This window comes from Carassius auratus, chromosome 1 (assembly GCF_003368295.1).
Source record: "Carassius auratus strain Wakin chromosome 1, ASM336829v1, whole genome shotgun sequence".
NCBI classification, from domain to species: Eukaryota; Metazoa; Chordata; class Actinopteri; order Cypriniformes; family Cyprinidae; genus Carassius; species Carassius auratus.
In genome coordinates, this window is record NC_039243.1 from 6,609,301 (window position 1) to 6,629,004 (window position 19,704).

Consider the following 19,704-nt stretch of genomic DNA (forward strand, 5'->3'; position numbering starts at 1 on the left):
ATGATTTAAAAAATCTAATTCCATGTAGTATTGGGACACGAACTGGTTTTTAGCTGGTCTTTGCCACTAGTAAATCTAAACTGGTCATCTGTTACCTTGCACTTTCAGACTGTTGGTTACCTTACTGTTGGTCCAAGTATAAAAAAAGAATGAAAAAAAATATATATATTTTTTTTTTAACGATATACTGTATTTTTCCAGTGGCCTGCATGCTCGGAATACAGTTGTGCGCTCTTTACGCACGGGTTAGCATTGGTCTCCCTCTTACGTCTCCTTTAAGAAGTCCAAATGCCCTCTCCTCCTCCTCCTCCTCGTCCTCCCTCTCCACGCTCCTCACATCTCATAGAGGTGTTATTGCATTAAGAATAAACCAGCCAAGCGATCAAAGACCCGAATGGAGTTTGCCTTTTCACCCTTTGGCTACAAATCTTCGATTGGCAATAGAAGAACACAGCAGACATCCGAAGCGCACTTTGGTTATTTCGAAGCGTCGGGATCTGGATTTTTTACTTGCTGATAGACAGCGTTGCGTTTGTTGTGAAAGCTGACCAGGAGTATTTGGGTGAATTACGATGTTATTGTTCATCACGGGCACTTGAGCTGGGTGTTCGGGAGAGTTTTGATTCCCCGGGCTCGCTGCACGGAGATCCGGACGCGTCGAGAGCAGGGAGTCGGTGACACGGAGTCCTCATGGCGCAACGGGTGCGTAAAAACCTCCGCAACAGAAAACACTCAAACGTGGCCGTCAAGACTAATTCTACCTTAGACGCTGATAATGGACATAATTACAGTCAGATGCCCTTTAATTCCTCGGATGAACGATGTGTGTGTTTAAACACCAAAGTTATTTTGGAATACACACAGCAACAAGTGAAACCAATCCAAAATCCTTTTTTTTTTTCATAGCACTCCATTTTTCATTTCCGTCTTAAAACCATTATTTATTATTATATTTATATATTTTTAATTCAAATAGGCTTATGTTTTTTTATTATTATTATTATTTTGCAATTATTATCTCAACTAATTCCATATATAGCTGACAGGCAAAAGCGTAATTTGATGCTTACAGCCTGTTCATAACTCATATTTCTCTCGTTGGATAGCCTACTTATCCGAGACTGATTTAATATTACAAAACATCGATTGTAATTGCAGTAATCATTTTTACACGCAGTTAAAACAGTGCTTCTTTTTAATTCTAAATTATATTATGCATTTCTAATTAATTTGTAATATGCCGTAAACAAGAAAACTCAGTTTTATTTTTATTTATTAAATCGTTTTGGCCGAATATTGGTTTGTTGTATCACTGTCATTTCAAGTTATAGCCCTAATTTGAATTTGACAAAAGATGTGAATTTAAAATTTCCATGTTTTTAAAAATGTAAAACGTGTTGAAAATATTTTAAGGTAGGTATTCTTATGGCAACACATTCATATTTTCCGTTGTGCGTTCTGGCACATTTAGAGCCACATAGAGCCTGGAAATTAGAACTGATCCAAATGTAATTAATTTGTTTGAAGGTTGAAACTATTGTCGTGGAGGCTATTTCGTTAATTAGCTTGTGATGCTCAATGTATTACCTATTAAACAAATACGAGCTTTGTTCCTCGCTCATGCTCCCTTGGCTGCTGGTATATCTACATTTGCAAGATGTGTGCACAACAGAGTCTGAGTTTTAACTCTCACATTTTGCATCTGCTCAGTTCGAGGATCTGGTCCATTACGGAATGGATGCGGTCGGGATCCCGTCTCCGATGTACGGGGATCCTCACGCGGCCAGAGCGATGCAGGCGGTGCACGTGAGTCACGGCCTGCCGCTTCACCAGTACGCGCACGCCGCGGCTCCCGGTGCCCCGTCGCCCGTTAACGACGCGCTAAAACGGGATAAAGACGCAATTTACGGGTATGTAATTACTAGCCTAAAGCCCTGTATATTTTTGTTACGAAGAGGAGTTAAACTGTTGGGTAGAATTTAAAAGTAAAAATAAATTAGTTATTTTTTGCTATTATTTTACGATGTTCTGTTTGACTAGGCTACTTTGTTATGCTGAAATACTGGTATTAGTGGAAATGTTTATTTGTAGACAGTGGGATTTTTATTTTATTTAATTTTTCGAAAATTAACTTTTATTTCCCTCCTATCATCATCAGTTTTTAACGATAGCAATGCCAGAATGAACTTCGTTTGTCACAACCATAATTGGTGTATAAAGCCTAAAAATAAAAAATAAACCTTTTTTTATTTTATTTTATTTTTTTACATAATAATATAGGCCTATATTTAATTTCATTGTTATTGAAAAAGTTGTGGAGAGAGAAAGAGAAAGACAGGGCCTCGAGCCTGAATGTCCTGTGCTTGAGGCAAATCGTTATTTTCGCCACGAAAAGGCTATAAACTCCACCAAATGTGTTTTTTTTTTTTCAGGCACCCTCTCTTTCCTCTGCTTGCACTAGTTTTCGAAAAATGTGAATTAGCGACTTGTACTCCGAGAGAAAGCGGAGTGACCGGAGACGTCTGCTCGTCTGAATCCTTTGACGAAGATATCACAGTATTTTCAAAGCAGGTCAGGTCTAGCAATGCTTTAATACAACAATAAAAAACAGCAGGCCTTCTGATATAAGCAACCAACAACGCAGTCCGAGTTAATCTTCGTGCCTCGTTATTATGCACTAACGACACGACACTATTTTTTAATTTCAGATAAGAGCAGAAAAACCTTTCTTCTCGTCAAATCCAGACTTGGATAATTTGGTAGGTCGCCCTGTGGTTTGAAATCTTTTAAAATCAATTTCTAGTATTTTTCCCTTAAACAGTTTCATTCTTATTGCTGGATAAAATGAAACTATAATCACAAAACATTTCTGTGATGTGATGTGTCGTTTTATTTTAGATGATTCAAGCCATACAAGTGTTACGATTTCATCTGCTCGAACTAGAGAAGGTTGGACTTTTACCTATTTTTTATTATTAGCCTTTTATTATTATGAGTGACGTAGGCCTATACATGCAAATAACATATTGGCCGGTCATTGATGATAAATGTGTCCTTGTCGTAGGTGCACGAGCTGTGTGACAATTTCTGTCACCGCTACATCAGCTGTCTGAAGGGAAAGATGCCCACTGATCTGATGGTGGATGATAAAGAGGGGGGATCCAGATCTGATGGAGAAGAATTTACACGCACTCCAGGCGGGACAGACCCGGCAAGTCCTTAGCTCAAGTCTGTCTGCTTTTCTATGCTTTTGAACAGGCAGTGCTGTATATTCTTGCTACATACAGTCCCTGTAAAGAAAAAGTTAATTTACTTGTTATATTAAAAGTTTAGTAGACGCTTACATAAAACAAAATAATATAATATATATATATATATATATATATATATATATATATAGGTATATATGAGTTCTGTGCTGTGAAAAGTTATTTTTTCCCAACAAATGGGCAGCTGATGTGAAACCTATTTTAAGCGTTTTTGTAATTTGTTTATATATTTATTATGCATGCAGATTCTTTGAGAAATTATTTGGAATATTTGTGCATTTAAAAATTATTTATTTTTACCTTAGAAAACTAAACAAATAAAACAGCAGCAAACCTTAAGGCACCTAAAATATACTCTCTCTGTAATAGGTTAATATAGTTTTAATTTATAATTTCAGTGTTGTCAGCCATTCGAATACAGTAACAAAGTAAACTTGAAACACTATCTGGAGAGATTGTTTTTGTGGGGGAGGCCTGAAACTCCTGTTTCACGTGATACAATACGCCACAGACTATTTGTCCCCCTCATATATATTAAATAACAGCAGATAATCAATCTTCTGTCATTTTATAATGAAACATTTTTGCTCTTTTGTGGTTAAATGAAACGTAACCATTCACATTATAGTGTCATGCTTGATTAAATCCCACAAAATGATTACAGATCATATGATAATTCAGATTATATGTTGCTCATTTGAATACTGACAGAGAAACATGAACAAACCTTTCACCTTACATTTTTAAAGAGATTAAAAAGACATTTTTGATTTTATAAAGCAGGTTAATTAAAACTCCCATTCTTCTAATTTCTATTGCATGGGGAGAAGTATAATCAAAATGTTTTAGATAACCGTCTTCCTAACTGTTGGTGTTAAACTTCAGCAACATCTGAACTATGGTCACTAAAGTTCAAGGATTTAAAATGCCTACTTATAAAAAAACATATAAATATATGTTGTTATTTCAGAATATATATATAAATGCAGCAAACTTGGGAAGTGTTAATGATGTGTAAATAATCCATCAGAGTTCATTAACACTGTTAAGTGTGCTGTGTGTGCAAATCACTGAGGCATGGTTTGTCTGTTTACTGCATTGTCTGCACATATGTTTGTTGTTCTCTGTGAATTGTGTGTCATGTGAGGATAACTCGCAGTGCATTTCTCTTAATGGTGCAGTTTTGAAATGTTAGGGATTGTGTTTGTCTGGTTGAAAATATTGATTTATTGTAAGCGTGTCGCAAGATAGTGTCTCCTTATTGTGCAGTGATGCTGAACATCTCCTTTTTCATGAAAAGTATTATTCTGAGTAGAACAAACTATGTAGCTATTCTGTGAACAATTGGCACTAGAGCTTGTCCAAATTTTGAAGCATTTTCTTTCCTAAACAACTCATAACTGAATAAACATGCAATAATAACATGCAATTCAGAATGCAGATATAAGATACTTTAATGTAAAAAAAAAAAATGTTATGTATATATATATATATATATATATATATATATATATATATATATAGTATGTCTTTGTGTGTATGTGTGTATATGTGTGTGTACTGTATATATATATATATATACTGTATATGTATATATACTGTATATAGACATTGAATCTATTGAATAATGCCTCTATAAGAAATAATGATTGGAGTCAAAAATGTGACAACTAGCCACGGTCTTGTCTAATATTAATCTGTCTTGTTCTTATCGCTTGTTTGTGAACGGTTGCCAACGCATGGTTAAGACATTTCTCTCTAGGTTTAGTGTCAGTTAAAAGCAACACACTGATCAGATTGCATCTTTACAACATAATAAATATTCAGTTTTTCCGCTGACATGTAGCGTTCATATTTAGTCTCTACAGTATGTGTCATATACACACTGGCCAGATGCACAGGTGTTTCACGTCATAGCTGTTATATTATATTATGTATTTTAGCACAGTTCAAATGCTCAATTGACCAATCAGTATCCCGGCCCGTATCCATCCGCTTCATTCGGTCGATTGAAGCCAACAAGATGGGTTTTCAAAATATCCTGTGCGTGTATGTGAGTGCGTTTGTTTGTCTTATAACTTCTGCGCAGATGTTTGTGCGTGCACGCGCACGTGTGTTTATATACAGCAGTCTGTAGAGCTTTTCAACTGTTTGCTCTTGCAGCATGTGTTCTGTATTACTCCTTACAGCACGCCTCTGGTATGCACTGCTATACTGTACTTAACCAATCCTATATTATGCTGACCGCAGCTTATTACTTTGTCTACCTGTCTCTCTCTCCGTCCGTCTCTCTCTAGGCATTCTGGAGGGAGGACGACGCTGCATCTGTTCATTCTTCTGAGGCTCCTGCAGCCGGTGGCAGACGCCACGGCTCTCACAATGGAGACAACAGCAGCGAGCACGGTAACACACTCACACGCCACGCTACAGATACACACACCAGTGTTTGCGAAGGTCTTGCTATGTGCCAAGTGAAACAGATCTGCTGCAGGTTTGTCATCTCTAGCATACATTTACACTTTAGCACCACCACAGGGGTCTCAGACATACATACACACACACACACACACAAACATGCAAGTACACACACCGGTAGACTGCTCCTAAATAACTGCAGCCGCTTGTGTGTGTGTGTGGATGTGTGTTGGACAGGAAATGGTGCATGATGGATATAAAGACTCTTCTCTTGGCTCCTCTGCTCTGAGCACCAACCATGGCCAATAAAACCAGAGTACATATTTCCCAGAGCACCGCATCTGTGTGTGTGTGTGTGTGTGTGTGTGTGTGTGTTTTGTTCGCTGTGCCTCAGCGCAGCAGCTGTGAGTCTGGCTCGGACAGAATATCTCACTACCTGAGAAAGAGAAACAACAGACAGACAAACACACAGTTCAATGATCACAATGAAGCCTGAGTCTGTCCTGGAGCGTTGTTTATACTGTAAACATTTGCTTGACTCTGATGCATAAACCTAAAGGGCTGCCAGTAGGCTTTTAGGAAAACTGTAACATTTGCATGAGGATTTTCTTTATTTCTAGGGGCCATGTCAAACCTTTTTCCTTTTTTATGTCAAGTTTGTTTTCAAAAATAGCTAACATTTTATTTTCATGACATTTTTTAATGCATAAAAGTAAAGAGCCTGTATGCTTTTAGCTAGTTAACGGTTAAGATATTTTATACTGTAAACATTTGTTATGCATTTTGTAGTTTGTTTGTTTTTAGACTGAATTTAAAGGGGCCATGCATTTTTACTTTTTATGTCAGTTTTTGGTAACATCTAAATTAACTGCTTTTATTCAGGTCAAAAATATGGTTGAACATCATTGAATCATCCTGATTTATACCAACAGCTGCAGGTTAACACTTTTCACAGTGCAGTTTTTTTTTCTGTCTGACATGACAACAAGTTTGAAACAATGTGGGTTTCTTTCTTGTTATTTACAATAAATGGTAATTTTCACAAAGGAGGACATTTATAGCTTTGAAAGTTACTGTTTTATAATTGTTATTATTTATAATAAGAGCATAATAGAAAATAATGTGATTATTCTGTTGTGCTGAAAGACATTCACAGCGTCATGCTCAAGTTATGATGAACGAAAACGAAGTACTTCTGATGTACTTTAATAGAAAAAAACAACAACATCAATCTAAATGTGCATTTGCATTCATTAGAAGGTTTATGAACACCCTTTTAAATGATCTGAAAATGTGAAAAAGCAAAATGCAGCCAATGCAAATATATATAAAAAAAATTATCTGTACACTGTCACTCAAATCTGTTAAACCTGTAATTGTTTTCTTTTCTCCAGGTGACTTTCTGGATCAGAGTGTTGCCTCTCCAAGCACAGGAGAGGAGGAAGACCCTGATAAAGAGAGGAAGAACAACAAGAAAAGAGGCATTTTTCCCAAAGTGGCAACCAACATCATGAGGGCATGGCTGTTCCAGCACCTCACGGTAAAACACCTCTCTGCTTTCCCAATGATAACACAAATCAAGCTCTTATCAAAACCAAACCAGATGGGCTGAACCAAGGCCAAAAGTAATTAAAATGTTTGCAACGTCAATGTAAATGGAATAATTACAGCTTTCAAAAATAGTTACTCAACTACATTGACGATAATGAAAGTAGTCCAAGTTAAATGCATGTATATATGTATGTATATGTATATAAACCTATAAAACAGCTTATAGATGCACAGAACAAGACAAGAAGCTCATGTGGCGTGTCTGTACCTGCACGGCTACATTATTTCAAGCTCAGTGACGCTCCCACAGTGCCTGGAGGGTAGTTAGTGAACACACACACACAAACACACACACACACACACACACACACACAGAAAGATGCACTAATGAGCAGTGTAACAATATATTGGGATGAAACACAGGCAGGGTTCCTTACTGTTGTCATGTGTACAGTGTGTTAATGGTTTTCATGGTAAAGTGGGCGGGTACGACTCAGAGCCCCTCCCCCTCTCCCTCTAGTCTTGAATATATAATCAGTGATACTGCTTTCAGAGAATTGAACAGACATTTCTGAATCTTCGTTTTGCTCCTCTCTCATTTGGAAACTTGTTGAATCTCCTTCCAAACAAATAGCACTGCCTCATAAACACTAGCTCAAATGCATCCCACATAAAGGCTGTGATTTGGATTGGGTAATTAGTGGGTAGTTTGTTCCCTTCTTGACAGCAGATGTGAAGCAGAAAAATACAAAGCTGCCTGAGCAATTTTAGAAGTTTTTTTTTTTTGCTTTCATATTACTGAAACATGTGCTTGACTGTAATCACTGCATATATTTTAATCAAAATATACATATTAAATTATTTTAAAATATACATTTATATTTAAAAAAAATATATATATATGAAAATATTGGTAGAAAAAAAATTGGGGCCATCTTTGTATACTTGAAATATATATATATATATATATATATATATATATATATATATATATATATATATATATATGTGTGTGTGTGTGTGTGTGTGTGTGTGTGTGTGTGTGTGTATATATATATATATTTGCTATATTGATTCAAAAGTCTGGGCTCAATAAGATTTATTTATTTTTATTTATATATTCATTAAAGAAATGTATACTTTGATTTAGTAAGGATGCAGTAAATTGTTCAAAAGTGACAGTAAAGACATTTATAACATTTCAAAAGATTTATGTTTCATGTGTTGAAGACTGAAGAGTTATGATGCTGAAAATTCAGCTTTGATCACAGGAATAAATTACATTGTAATATATATGCACGTATAACTTAGTTGTTTAGAATTTAAATAATATTTCATAAATTAAACTTTTTTTCTGTTCTTCTTACATTCAGAAAAAGTCCCAAACTCATCCCAAACCACTGAACGGTAAATAAAATCAAATACTTAAATTTTACAAATAGGCAGAATCACAAATATCCCTCACAGAGGAATCAATACAATATGCACATGCTGGAAAAATAAAATAAAAAATTAAAAAATGAATAGAGTCCAAGAGGTGTTAATATATTTATATGACAGTCGCAGGGTAATAGTACATATTTATAACACTATTGTAAAGATATTTTGTAGCGGCACACAAACACCTAAACACTCTTCACTGTGATTTGGAGGCAAATAATGAAACAGACTGTGGATTCTAGAACTGAGGGCTTTCCTTCAGGCGCCGAATAAGGTGGTTAGCATGCAGATAGATGACATTACAACATTCCCTGAGATCATTAGGGGGTCAAAGGTCGTGGGTGTAAAAGAACGCGCCCCCAACCTTTATTCCCGTACAGTTGCCTGATCCATTCAGCTCCAGCAGCCACACAAACACAATGCAGCGCCATCGCAGACATTACTGCATCCTTCTGTTTGAAGTTTAGAAAAGCGAGAAGCACAAGCAAAGCTTAATTCACGTTTTCCACCCTGCCCCTTCTTCCCAGGCTCTGATCATTTCCAATCTCCATATTCGTGCTTGTCAGTCATAAATGTGACCTCCGCTCACTGATTACCCTTTAATTCTGCTGCAGCGCAGACCAAAGGAATAGTTCACCCAGTCATTATTTTCTTCATTCTTACTGTTGCCCAAGACCCATATGCTGCCATTTTTTATAATACATGAGTCATTATGACTACTTATATAGTGTTTATTATTATTTTTTGGACGGTTCATTGTTGCTTGTATTGCATGAAGTTTTGTGTCCCAAAAATATGCAGGCTTGGATCTGTACCTTGAAAAAAAATCAGCTGATTTGAATTATTTTTAATTTTTTAATCTGCTGATTTGCCAAAATAAGTGACTTGGCCTAATATTACTTAATTTGTTTATGCTTAGTTCAAAAATATCAACAAAATTCTTTGCAACGGACAGTTTTTCCATAAAAATATGAATGAATATTTAGAATATATATATATATACCACTTACAAATGAATGTTGAAAGCAGAAAAGCCACATATTTTGTGCGAAAGTGTGGCGTGCTTGAGCAAAATTAAGCACTATTTCTGGAATCAGCAGCCCAAAATTAGCAAGAAATGAGTATTGGATTTCACTGTGCAATGATGTCATTTTCATGCAAATTTTTTTTTTTTTTACCCAAGCATGAAAATTACATCATTGCACATATATGAAAGAGACAGTGGGGAATACAGAGATTTCACTTACTGTATTTAATGTCCACCTGTACGTGCCTTTTGTTTATGGCTTGTATTATTTCTAGGCTGTTCATGCCACTGTTTTAGCCGGTTTCTCCACAGGCGTAGTTTTCCTTTGAAGCACCGGAGCATTTGTTTGTAATGAGGGAGCCGCAATTAACGTCAGTCCCAAAAAATGAGGCTGCAGTGGGGGCGGGGAGGGCCCCAGACTTCATTTAGCCGAACTGCACGGGCATGTTGTGTGAAGATGGATCTGCTGGGGTCCCCCCCCCCCACCCAGGGTCTCTCCAGGGTCGAATTCGCTGTTATCAAAACACCATCCATTACGGCTCTGACAGCTCCTCCTGGGGACCTGGGCTCTGCCAGACCTACAGGGAATTTCCGTCCTTGCCCATGAAAAGAAAGGGATGCAGAAAAGAAAAATGCTGGGGAGAATGAAAGAAAGGAGAGGTGATTCATCACAGCCAGACTTTTTTGGTAAACGCAGAGGGGAGGGAGGCGAGGAGGAGACGTAGAGATGAAACGGAGAACCGTCGGACGCTGAAGTCAGGCTCACTTTGGGATGCACTGCAAAGTTAATGAAAATCACAGTCGGCCTGCTGGGTCTTTGCAGGAACGTCTTTTTAAAATGAAAACCTGTGTCGGAGAAGCTACTTTTAATATTAGCTTGTCAAGTAACAAGCTACTCGTAATTTAGAGTACAGCTACTATAAAGCTATCCGTTTGAGAAAGTACTACTGTGAGCAAACAAAAGGAGACAACACAGGTAAATGACATCTAATAGAGCTTGATTACAGGCTTCAGTAGAGGAGCAAGCGATGATCAGAGGTGAGATCAAATAGCTGAGAGTCTTGAGCATAGATTTAGCTGAATAGTCACTGTGGGTCACTTTGCATGGTGAGGCTGAGACAGTGTGCTGGGATGAAGAGAGACGATGATGACAGACAACACGGTAAGGATCAGACGAACAGGTATAGGTAGAGCAGGTAAGCAGCCGGTAAGTTGATGCATGCTAGTGAACAACCAGAGCAGACACTGAGGTGGTGATGGGAAGGTGTTTATATACTGAGACTGATGAGTGCTGACAGCTGAATCCATCAGAATCCTGCTGATTGTGAAGCTGAAGGATCTGGTGACTCTGAGACAGCTACATTAAATTCAGTAAAAGTAGCTATTAAGTTGTATTTTATACCAAAAAAAAAAAAAAGGATAGACAATAATCAGGAATATAACAATATATACATTTTATATATGAAATTATATATTCATAAAAAAAAATACAAATACAAATATATATATATATATATATATATATATATATATATATATATATATATATATATATATATATATATATATATATATATATATATATATTCTCAAATATGTTTAATTCAGAATTCAGATCTAAATTTGTATTTATATAGAATTATATTTAATAAAAGATATATTTATGTATCAGCTCTTAATTATTATACTTTACTTTACAATGTTATAAAACATTTACATTCATGCATTTTAACAGATGTGTTTATCCAAAGCGACTTACAGTGCATTCAGGCTATACATTTTTTTTAACCAGTTTGTGTGTTCACTGGGAATGGAACCCATGACCTTTTGCATTACAAATGCAATACTCTTCCACTGAGCCACAGGAACACACACATTTTTTAAATATTAGTGTGTCACTTTATATACTTAATATATAATATGATATATTTATAGATTTAATATATAATACTAATATGAACAATATATGCCCCAAAATTATTATTATTTTTTTTAAAAACATATTTGTGAAAAAAATAATATATGCAATTATTTATTTTTTTTAAAGTAAAATACATTAATGTTTAATATCTTCATTCATATATGTACATAGTAAATGCCCAAAAATATTTAAAAGTATTATATTAGCTATGACCGATTTTTACATTTTATTATTTGCATCTAGCTTTGTTTTTTTCCCCACCATATTCCCCGTTGAACCACTGGTATAGTTTAGGTAGAGTTTAGTCTAAAGTCTAGACACAGTGTTTGAGTACAATACAGAGACCATCACATACACACACACACACGCACACACACACACACACACACAGCTGCAGCGGGTGAAGCTGGGTGTGTTTTAGAGTCTTTTTAAATACCGTTCACCCTGAATTACCGATCATTAGAGCCCTAACAGTTTTACTGCCTCTGTAAACAGGCTAATGACCCCACACACACCTTTAACTCTTCATTGAGTTTCACAGGACACACACACACACACACACACGCACACACACCTCCAGCCAGCATGGCTCACTCGCTCGTAAAGTTACCCACCATTTGCTAGCAGAGCTCTCAGCGTGCAACAGGTGTTAAGAGAGAGTCGTTCATGGGTGAGGTGTTTATAGTCGCTGCTGTAAAACCCCTGCTCCAGGATCAGTTTAATATGCACGCCTCTTTATTCTTAGATCTCGTTAATCTTTAGATGGCTGACCCGGGATCAGTTGTTGTCTAATTACAGGTTGAGACCTCCTCGTTCACTGTGTGCCTATCTTCTGGGTTTAGAGAAAGGCTTTGGTGATTGCTACAGCCATCACCATTGGTTACAGGACAGCAATTTGTAATTACTTTGTGGCTTGGTGTCTAAATCCCAGCTGGCAGCTCTCCGATGAGCGCATGGGGCTTCCTTTAGAGTCTAAGGCTTTATTTGCCAAGAAACACAATGCATTTGTTTGGCTGCACATGCAAAGACAATACAGTCACAGTTTAATAGAGGGACAATGGCAACTGGAACCTGATTCTTCAAGTCCTATTGATTGGTGTGCCGTTTCAATAATTATGGTTTTTAAATGTTTTTGAAAGAAGCATCTTATGCTCACCGAGGCTGAATTCATTCGATCAAAAATAAAATGTCAAATGTAATCTTAAAAATGTGTCTCGCAGCACCCGTACCCGTCTGAGGAACAGAAGAGGCAGCTGTCCCAGGACACTGGACTCACCATCCTGCAGGTCAACAACTGGTAAGTGAAAACACCATTCATTTCACATAGAAACCTTTCATAACATTATAATTGTCTTTACTGCCACTTTTGATCGATTCAATGCATCCTTGCTGAATGAAAGTATTCATTTCTGTGATAGACAGACAGACAGTTTAAAGAAACTCAACAGGCTTGTTTTTATAGTCTGAGTGTTTGGTTCTTAAATGTCTCTTGTATTTCTATGGCTTCATGCTCTCGGCAGCCAGTCTTTCACCACACAAAAACACATTGTGGTTGCCACTTACAATGAATACGCTTGCAGCAACTGAACCCTAACTTAATGCATTCTGGATCATATTTTTTGAGCTTGCATAGGTTTGACCATGTTTTTAGGCACGACATGCGGCCTGTCCATGTTTGCATCTGTCGTATTTGCAGAGAAATTTGACAGCCTTGGCCGTCAACAGCAATATATAGGAAGCGTTTTCTCCTCCATATCAACTTTTAAGCTGATAAGCATATCTGTTTTGCTATCCTAACCATGCACGATTACATGGTAGTTTAAGCATTTGTGGGGCTTTTTCAAGCAGAAATTCCTTTAATAATTCACACACTCCTTGTAACCCTCCAGTTGAGAAGCACTAGTTGACTGAAGAATAAATATATTGAAAAATGAAATGTATATATATATATATATATATATATATATATATATATATATATATATAAAATATACATTTTGTACTATGTGTAATCAAGTTTATTCCATCATATCGAATAATTTCATTGACTAATAAAAGCAGATTTTATTACATGACGTACATTTTAATTGGCCGACCATTTTCTCGTCTTTGGCTTTGGGCTCATCACTGTAAACAAAATCTAGACCTCCAGAGCCCTTCATAATCAAAATGACAACTGATTAGCATTTTAATCACCGGAGTGAAAATACATTAGGTGCTCTTCAAAGCCCAACACAAACAGAGCGCAGAAAGTGCCGTGTGTATGTCTGCAGCTCTGGAGCGCAGAGAAACTGATGAGGGAACGAGAGGGGCGAAAACGAGCTGCTGTCAAATTAAACAGAAATTATCACTGGGAACAGCTGGACTGGTTTATTTAAACGTGGAGACACACACACACACACATTCACTCTCTCTCTATCTCTCTCTCACACACACACACACACACACACACACACACACACACACACTGTCCTCCAAATGAACTCACAATAATGTCGGACTAAAAGAACGCTTTGTTGTTGTTGAATTTGTTGTTGAAACATATATCACATATGCACTCACACATACAAATACATTTTATGAGTAATTTATTATTTTATTAAAAATATATATTTTAGCATTTTATAAATAAAATTGTTTTAAGTATATATTTAAATGTAAAAATATTTAAGAAATGTGAATATATATATATATATATATATATATATATATATATATATATATATATATATATATATATATATATATATATATAAACTAAAAAAATTTTTATGTATAATATATTATCATTATATTATTATCATATTTGTATTGTTTATAATATAGTCATATTATTTATAAATGTATATTATAATTTTATGTATGTTTCTCAAATATATTGATACTTTTACATATTTTTGGATGTATACAGTAATACAGTAATATATATATAGGTCAGCAGGTTTGCTCCGTGTTGAATTTTGGAGGGAAGGTACTATGTGTTTCTTTGCTCCCTTGTGCACCAGAAAGGGCCCCCAAATATTTGACTGGCTGCGTAGTGTTGTTATGTGTTTGGCGTGCGTGTTGGGCCGTGTACGAGTGTGTGTGTGTGTGTGTGTGTGTTTGGAGTGAACAGGCAGAGGCATGAAGCTCGTAAACTTGGGCTCGTGGTGAGAAGAGGGGTTCAATGAGGGGTCAGCTTTTAACCCCCTTAAAGAGTGGGACGGGTCCGTCCCCGCTGGGTATATGGCTCTTATCTCTGATTGGTCACCTAACGGGCGGAGCTGAGGGAGATGCTCGCCCTCAACAACCTCACTAAAGTGTTTATAGTACCTGCTCCGAATGTTGGACCTCTGACGCTGCTCTTCATCTTAATCTCTGGCTTTACTCTGCTTTATTGTGCTCCTCAAGCTGTGATGTGCAAAATTATATGTACAATTTAGCATAACATCCTATAAAGCATACATTTTAATTGCCAATTTTATTTTTCCATGTGATCTCCATACATTTTAATAAAGTTTTGTGTATTTAAGAATCCAATGCACAATGTACAGTACATTGTAATGTGAATAGTAGGATGCTTGGAAAACAGAAGATGCATTTATTATGTATTTAATGTGCACCAAGGCATTTATTTGAATAGAATATTGTAAAATTACAATTAAAAATAATTTTCTATTTTAATTTAATTTATTCTTGTGACCAAAGCTGAATTTTCTGCATTATTATTCTGTCTTCAGTGTCACATGATCCTTCAGAAATCATTCAGATTTGCTGCTCAAGAAACATTTCTGATCATTATTAATGCTGAAAACAGTTGTGCTGCTTCAAATTTTTGTGAAAACCGTGGTGCACTTTTTTTTCAAGATTTGTTCGTCATAAATATTTTGTGATATTATAAATGTCTTTCCAGTCACTTTTGATCAATTTAATGCATCCTTGTTGTATCAGAATCTTTCTTCCAGTACGATTTTCTATCACATAGCCTACTTAAGACAAAATTCTAAGAAAAACTTCTCAAGAGTGTTTTTTTATCAACTTTTGTTAGATTTATTCTTAAAACAATAATTCATATATTCTCTGAAAATTAGACTTTATTCCTTAAATTCCTCTTTTTTTTGCAATAATGGAATACTGTGAGCATTTAGTCTAAAGTCAGTCTTCTCCTCACCCATGACTCTAACGTCGTATGGTCTTTATCATCTCAGACCGTGACACCGTGTGTAATTCACTTCCTATGAATTAAAAGTAGAACTTCCCCTCCTTTGTGAAGGTTGAAATGGAAGCGAAGCACCTGGGGTGACGCGGAGCGCTCATTAATCATGTGGACTTGTGCCCTGGCACTCGGCGGACAGAGGTCACGGGGAATTTTTTAGGCTGAGAAAGAGCAGAGCTGCGGCGCTGCCCGGGGTGTGAGGTCATTGAGTCAGGGGGTCAAAGGTCAAGCGTAGCATGGGAATAAATGCAGAAAGCATTGAAGGTCTGTGGAACGTGTTTATTTATGTTCTGTGTTAAAATAGTGTACTAAAGATTTGCCACCGATAGGATGTTGTGGACGGTTGATGTGGTGTTTCTAACTGGCACAACTCTCTCATCTCTGGTATTTCGGTCCATAGTCTATTGGAGTTTTCATCCATTTTCTTATCCACCAGGCAAAAGTCATGAATTTGATCATTTGAGACTTAATAAGCTGCATGATTTGAGGAATCATTCATGTCTGGAGCACGAACGGTGCTGGATGAGTTACACGCCAAAGTTTCATACTCTGGGTTTGTTCAAATCCATAATCATAAGTATGAGCAATAATTTTAATGATGTTTGCCTTTGACAGAAGCCAGCAGCGCTAATAAAACTTAAATCTGCTTTTATTGTTTTTTTTTTAATGTTTGTACTGTTTTCACCCCTGTTCTTTCCTTTGCTTCATCAGGTTTATCAACGCCAGGAGAAGAATCGTCCAGCCGATGATCGACCAGTCCAACCGCGCAGGCAAGTGCCTTGTAAACTGACCCACATCTTTTTATTTTCAGTTCTCAGAGCACACACTGAAGTGCCGTTCATCCAGGATGTGCTCTCGCGCCCCATCTGCACTATATTTTAATTACTGGTCTGTGCAAATATTTGTGAGATGAATGAAATTGGCCGTTGCGTTACATTTAAAAAAAAAATCTGTATTTTGTGCCATGAGCATCAAGTTTTTAAGACCATGGCTCAAATTCAAGTTTTTAGTGTGCAAGCGTTTTAAAACAATTTCCAAACATGCTAATAATGATAAACGATGGACCAAACATATATCTCCAAACATATGTTGTGCTATTTTTAAAAGAACATGTGCATGCATGAACTGCCCCTAAAATGTATTTCAGGATGAACACACACACACACACACACACACGCTCACCTCAGGGTGAAGTCTGATGCATGTTGGTCTGGTGAGGACTAAGGCTTGCTGTTTGCAATGAATCTCAAAGACATCCATCCAAACAGATGCTTACGAAATCATTTTGTCAAACTTTTCTGGGGGAACTGGAAAGGGGAGTGTTATTAGCATCGCATCTGTTTACACATTTCCTCTGGGAAGCGGCTGGCGTATTAATGTCAGACCTTCTTAACTGTCTTTTGTGTAATATGTGTGTAAACATGTTAGTGTGTGTGTGTGTGTGTGCAGTAGGTCACGGTGGCCCGTACACTCCTGATGGTCAGCCGGTGGGTGGTTTTGTGATGGAGGGGCAGTCGCACATGGGCATCAGACCCCCAGGTACATCAAGCCCGTCTAAATATTTGCATTCAATTGAAAAGTGTCAGGACAGACATTTATAAATGTTAATGTTAAGTGATTTCTGTTTCAAATAAAAGTTGTTCTCTTGAATTTCATATTTTTCAAAGAATCGAGCATCAGACAAAATACATTTTTTGTATTCAGCGTGATTTTTTTATTATACAATATAATAATAATGTGTCCTGTTTGGATTATTTTTCATTTCATTAAATTTTTTAAGCAAAAAATTAATGACTATCATACATTTGTATTATGATTTACAGAATATATATATACAATTCAAATATTATTATCAATAATAATTAGATAAGTATGCACAGTTTTATTCAAAATTCACCAGAAACATTTGAAAATAAAATGCGAAAGATCCGTTGTCAAGGCTGTTGGTCGATGTGTTTGTGAATATATTATTTGTAAATCCTGGAGCACAAAACCAGTCTTAAGTCGCTGGGGTATATTTGTAGCAATAGCCAAGAATACAATATAAAGGTCAAAATTATCGATTTGTCTTTTATGCCAAAAATCATTAGGATATTAAGTAAAGATCATGTTCCATGAAGATATTTTGTAAATTTTCTGGTGTAAATATATCAAAAGTAATTTTTGATTAGTAATAATCATTGCTTAGAATTAATTTGGACAACTTTAAAGGCAATTTGTTTGTTTTTTTGCACCGTCAGATTCCAGATTTTCAAATAGCTGTATCTCGGGCAAATATTATCCAATCCTATTAAACCATACATCAATGGAAAGATCATTTATTCCACGTTGCGATTATGTATTAATCTCAATTTTGATAAATTGACACTTAAGACTTAAGGTTTTGTGGTCCAGTGTCACATGTAGTGAACACATAATAGCAGAGAAATTAAAGTCTCTCTGTCTGTGTCTGTCTGTCTCTCAGCGGCTCTGGGTGGTCTTGGGGGAGTGAACATGGGGCTGGAGAGTCAGTGGCACTACATGTAAACAAACCCCTGGCCTCCTTCTGAACACAGCGGAGCAGAGGTACGACACTGCACCAGGGATTCCCCTCCAGTGGAAGCAGGCCCAGCTAACACTCGTACATCTCCCACCTTTACAAAGATTTCTCAGAGTCATAAAACAGAGCAGTACGCTATATTTCACAAGGAAATACTTTGCTAGTGTTTCACGAAACTTTCATGTTCATTTGATGTGTTGCTTGCTGTTTATTTGGGAAATTTACCAGCAGTCCCTATCCCATAATTCCACCGTCACATGGTATTACCCAGGCAGCCTGATTAACTAGTCACTTAATTACTCAGTGGAGACAGTTTATGACATCAGAATCAGTTAATGTCTCAACCCACAGGAAAAGATAAAGATGAAAGCGGCTGTTTTGATAGAAATGTCGGCTGAAATGATTTGCGACAGCGCCGTCGCCAGTACTGTTCGCTCATAAATGATTTCAACTCTTTCTCATTACAGAGTCAGGCTTTTGGCGAGAGGCACGCACCCGGAGTTTTTGGACGGATTCGGAAATTGGATTGTGACTTGCACCACCACGAACGGCCTTTATTCAAATAATACCCTAAAGAAACCCCTACAGCTTCTCTCTCGAAACGAGGCACAGACGGATTCAAGATGGCCACCAGGACTCACGTTCCCTGTGATGGGCAGATCAACCGTATCAGGACAGAGAGAAAACAATCCAGGAAAAAGAAATGCTTCAACACCTGGAGCCGCTCTGGGCCGGGAGATTCCTTCATGTGACCTTTCACCTGGAACCAGGTGAATCTTCAAGTGGCCTGAAAGGCCGAAACAAAGTCTCATGTTTCAACTCAAGTGCCACCTGAAATGAAGAGTCATTATTGTGCAGACAAAAGCCCGGGAGTATTTTTCCAGCGTCAGACCTCGACGTCACCCGACCACAGGCCTGCGTCACACTTCACAGGCGTCTGTAACAGGAGTCTAATGTCGATCTAATCTGTGCAAAGCAGTTCAATACAAAGCTTTACATGTATATAAAGCTGCTGGATGTGTCAAACGTGATACAGGAAAGATTGATAAATGCTGGTATTGCCTGATGAATGCAACTAAAGGTTTCTCACACATCATTTACTGTGCTCAGATGCATCTGGACGGTCAATGATTTTGAAAGGTACTAATGATTGTTTTGAATTTGACTGATGTGAGCTGAGCTGTATATTCACACTATGTGTGTGTGTGTGTGTGTGTGTGTTTGGTTTTTAGTGAGTGTGGGTTTATTCACATAAAAAAAATCATACCTCAACACACGTGTTTATATCATTTTTGTTGCGCGTCTGCTTCGATTAATTGACTATGTTTGGAATGAACTACTAGTGCA

General features: G+C 36.9%; 1 protein-coding gene across 2 annotated transcripts; it reads left to right on the forward strand.

The window, feature by feature from the left end:
* Positions 1–300: 300 nt before the first annotated feature.
* LOC113048580 (homeobox protein Meis1-like) lies at positions 301–19,629 on the forward strand. Of its 2 annotated transcripts, none has more exons than XM_026210525.1 (13): positions 301–702; positions 1,711–1,910; positions 2,433–2,571; positions 2,709–2,759; positions 2,899–2,949; positions 3,065–3,211; positions 5,567–5,672; positions 7,079–7,224; positions 12,844–12,920; positions 16,530–16,588; positions 17,271–17,357; positions 18,283–18,383; positions 18,825–19,629. In XM_026210525.1, exons 1-12 carry the CDS (start codon positions 691–693, stop codon positions 18,342–18,344), a joined length of 1,137 nt encoding a protein of 378 aa, XP_026066310.1. In that variant the 5' UTR covers positions 301–690; the 3' UTR covers positions 18,345–18,383; positions 18,825–19,629. The 2 variants fall into 2 exon arrangements, with proteins under 2 accessions (XP_026066310.1, XP_026066264.1); XM_026210479.1 differs by having other exon boundaries at positions 303–702; positions 17,268–17,357.
* Positions 19,630–19,704: the final 75 nt, after the last annotated feature.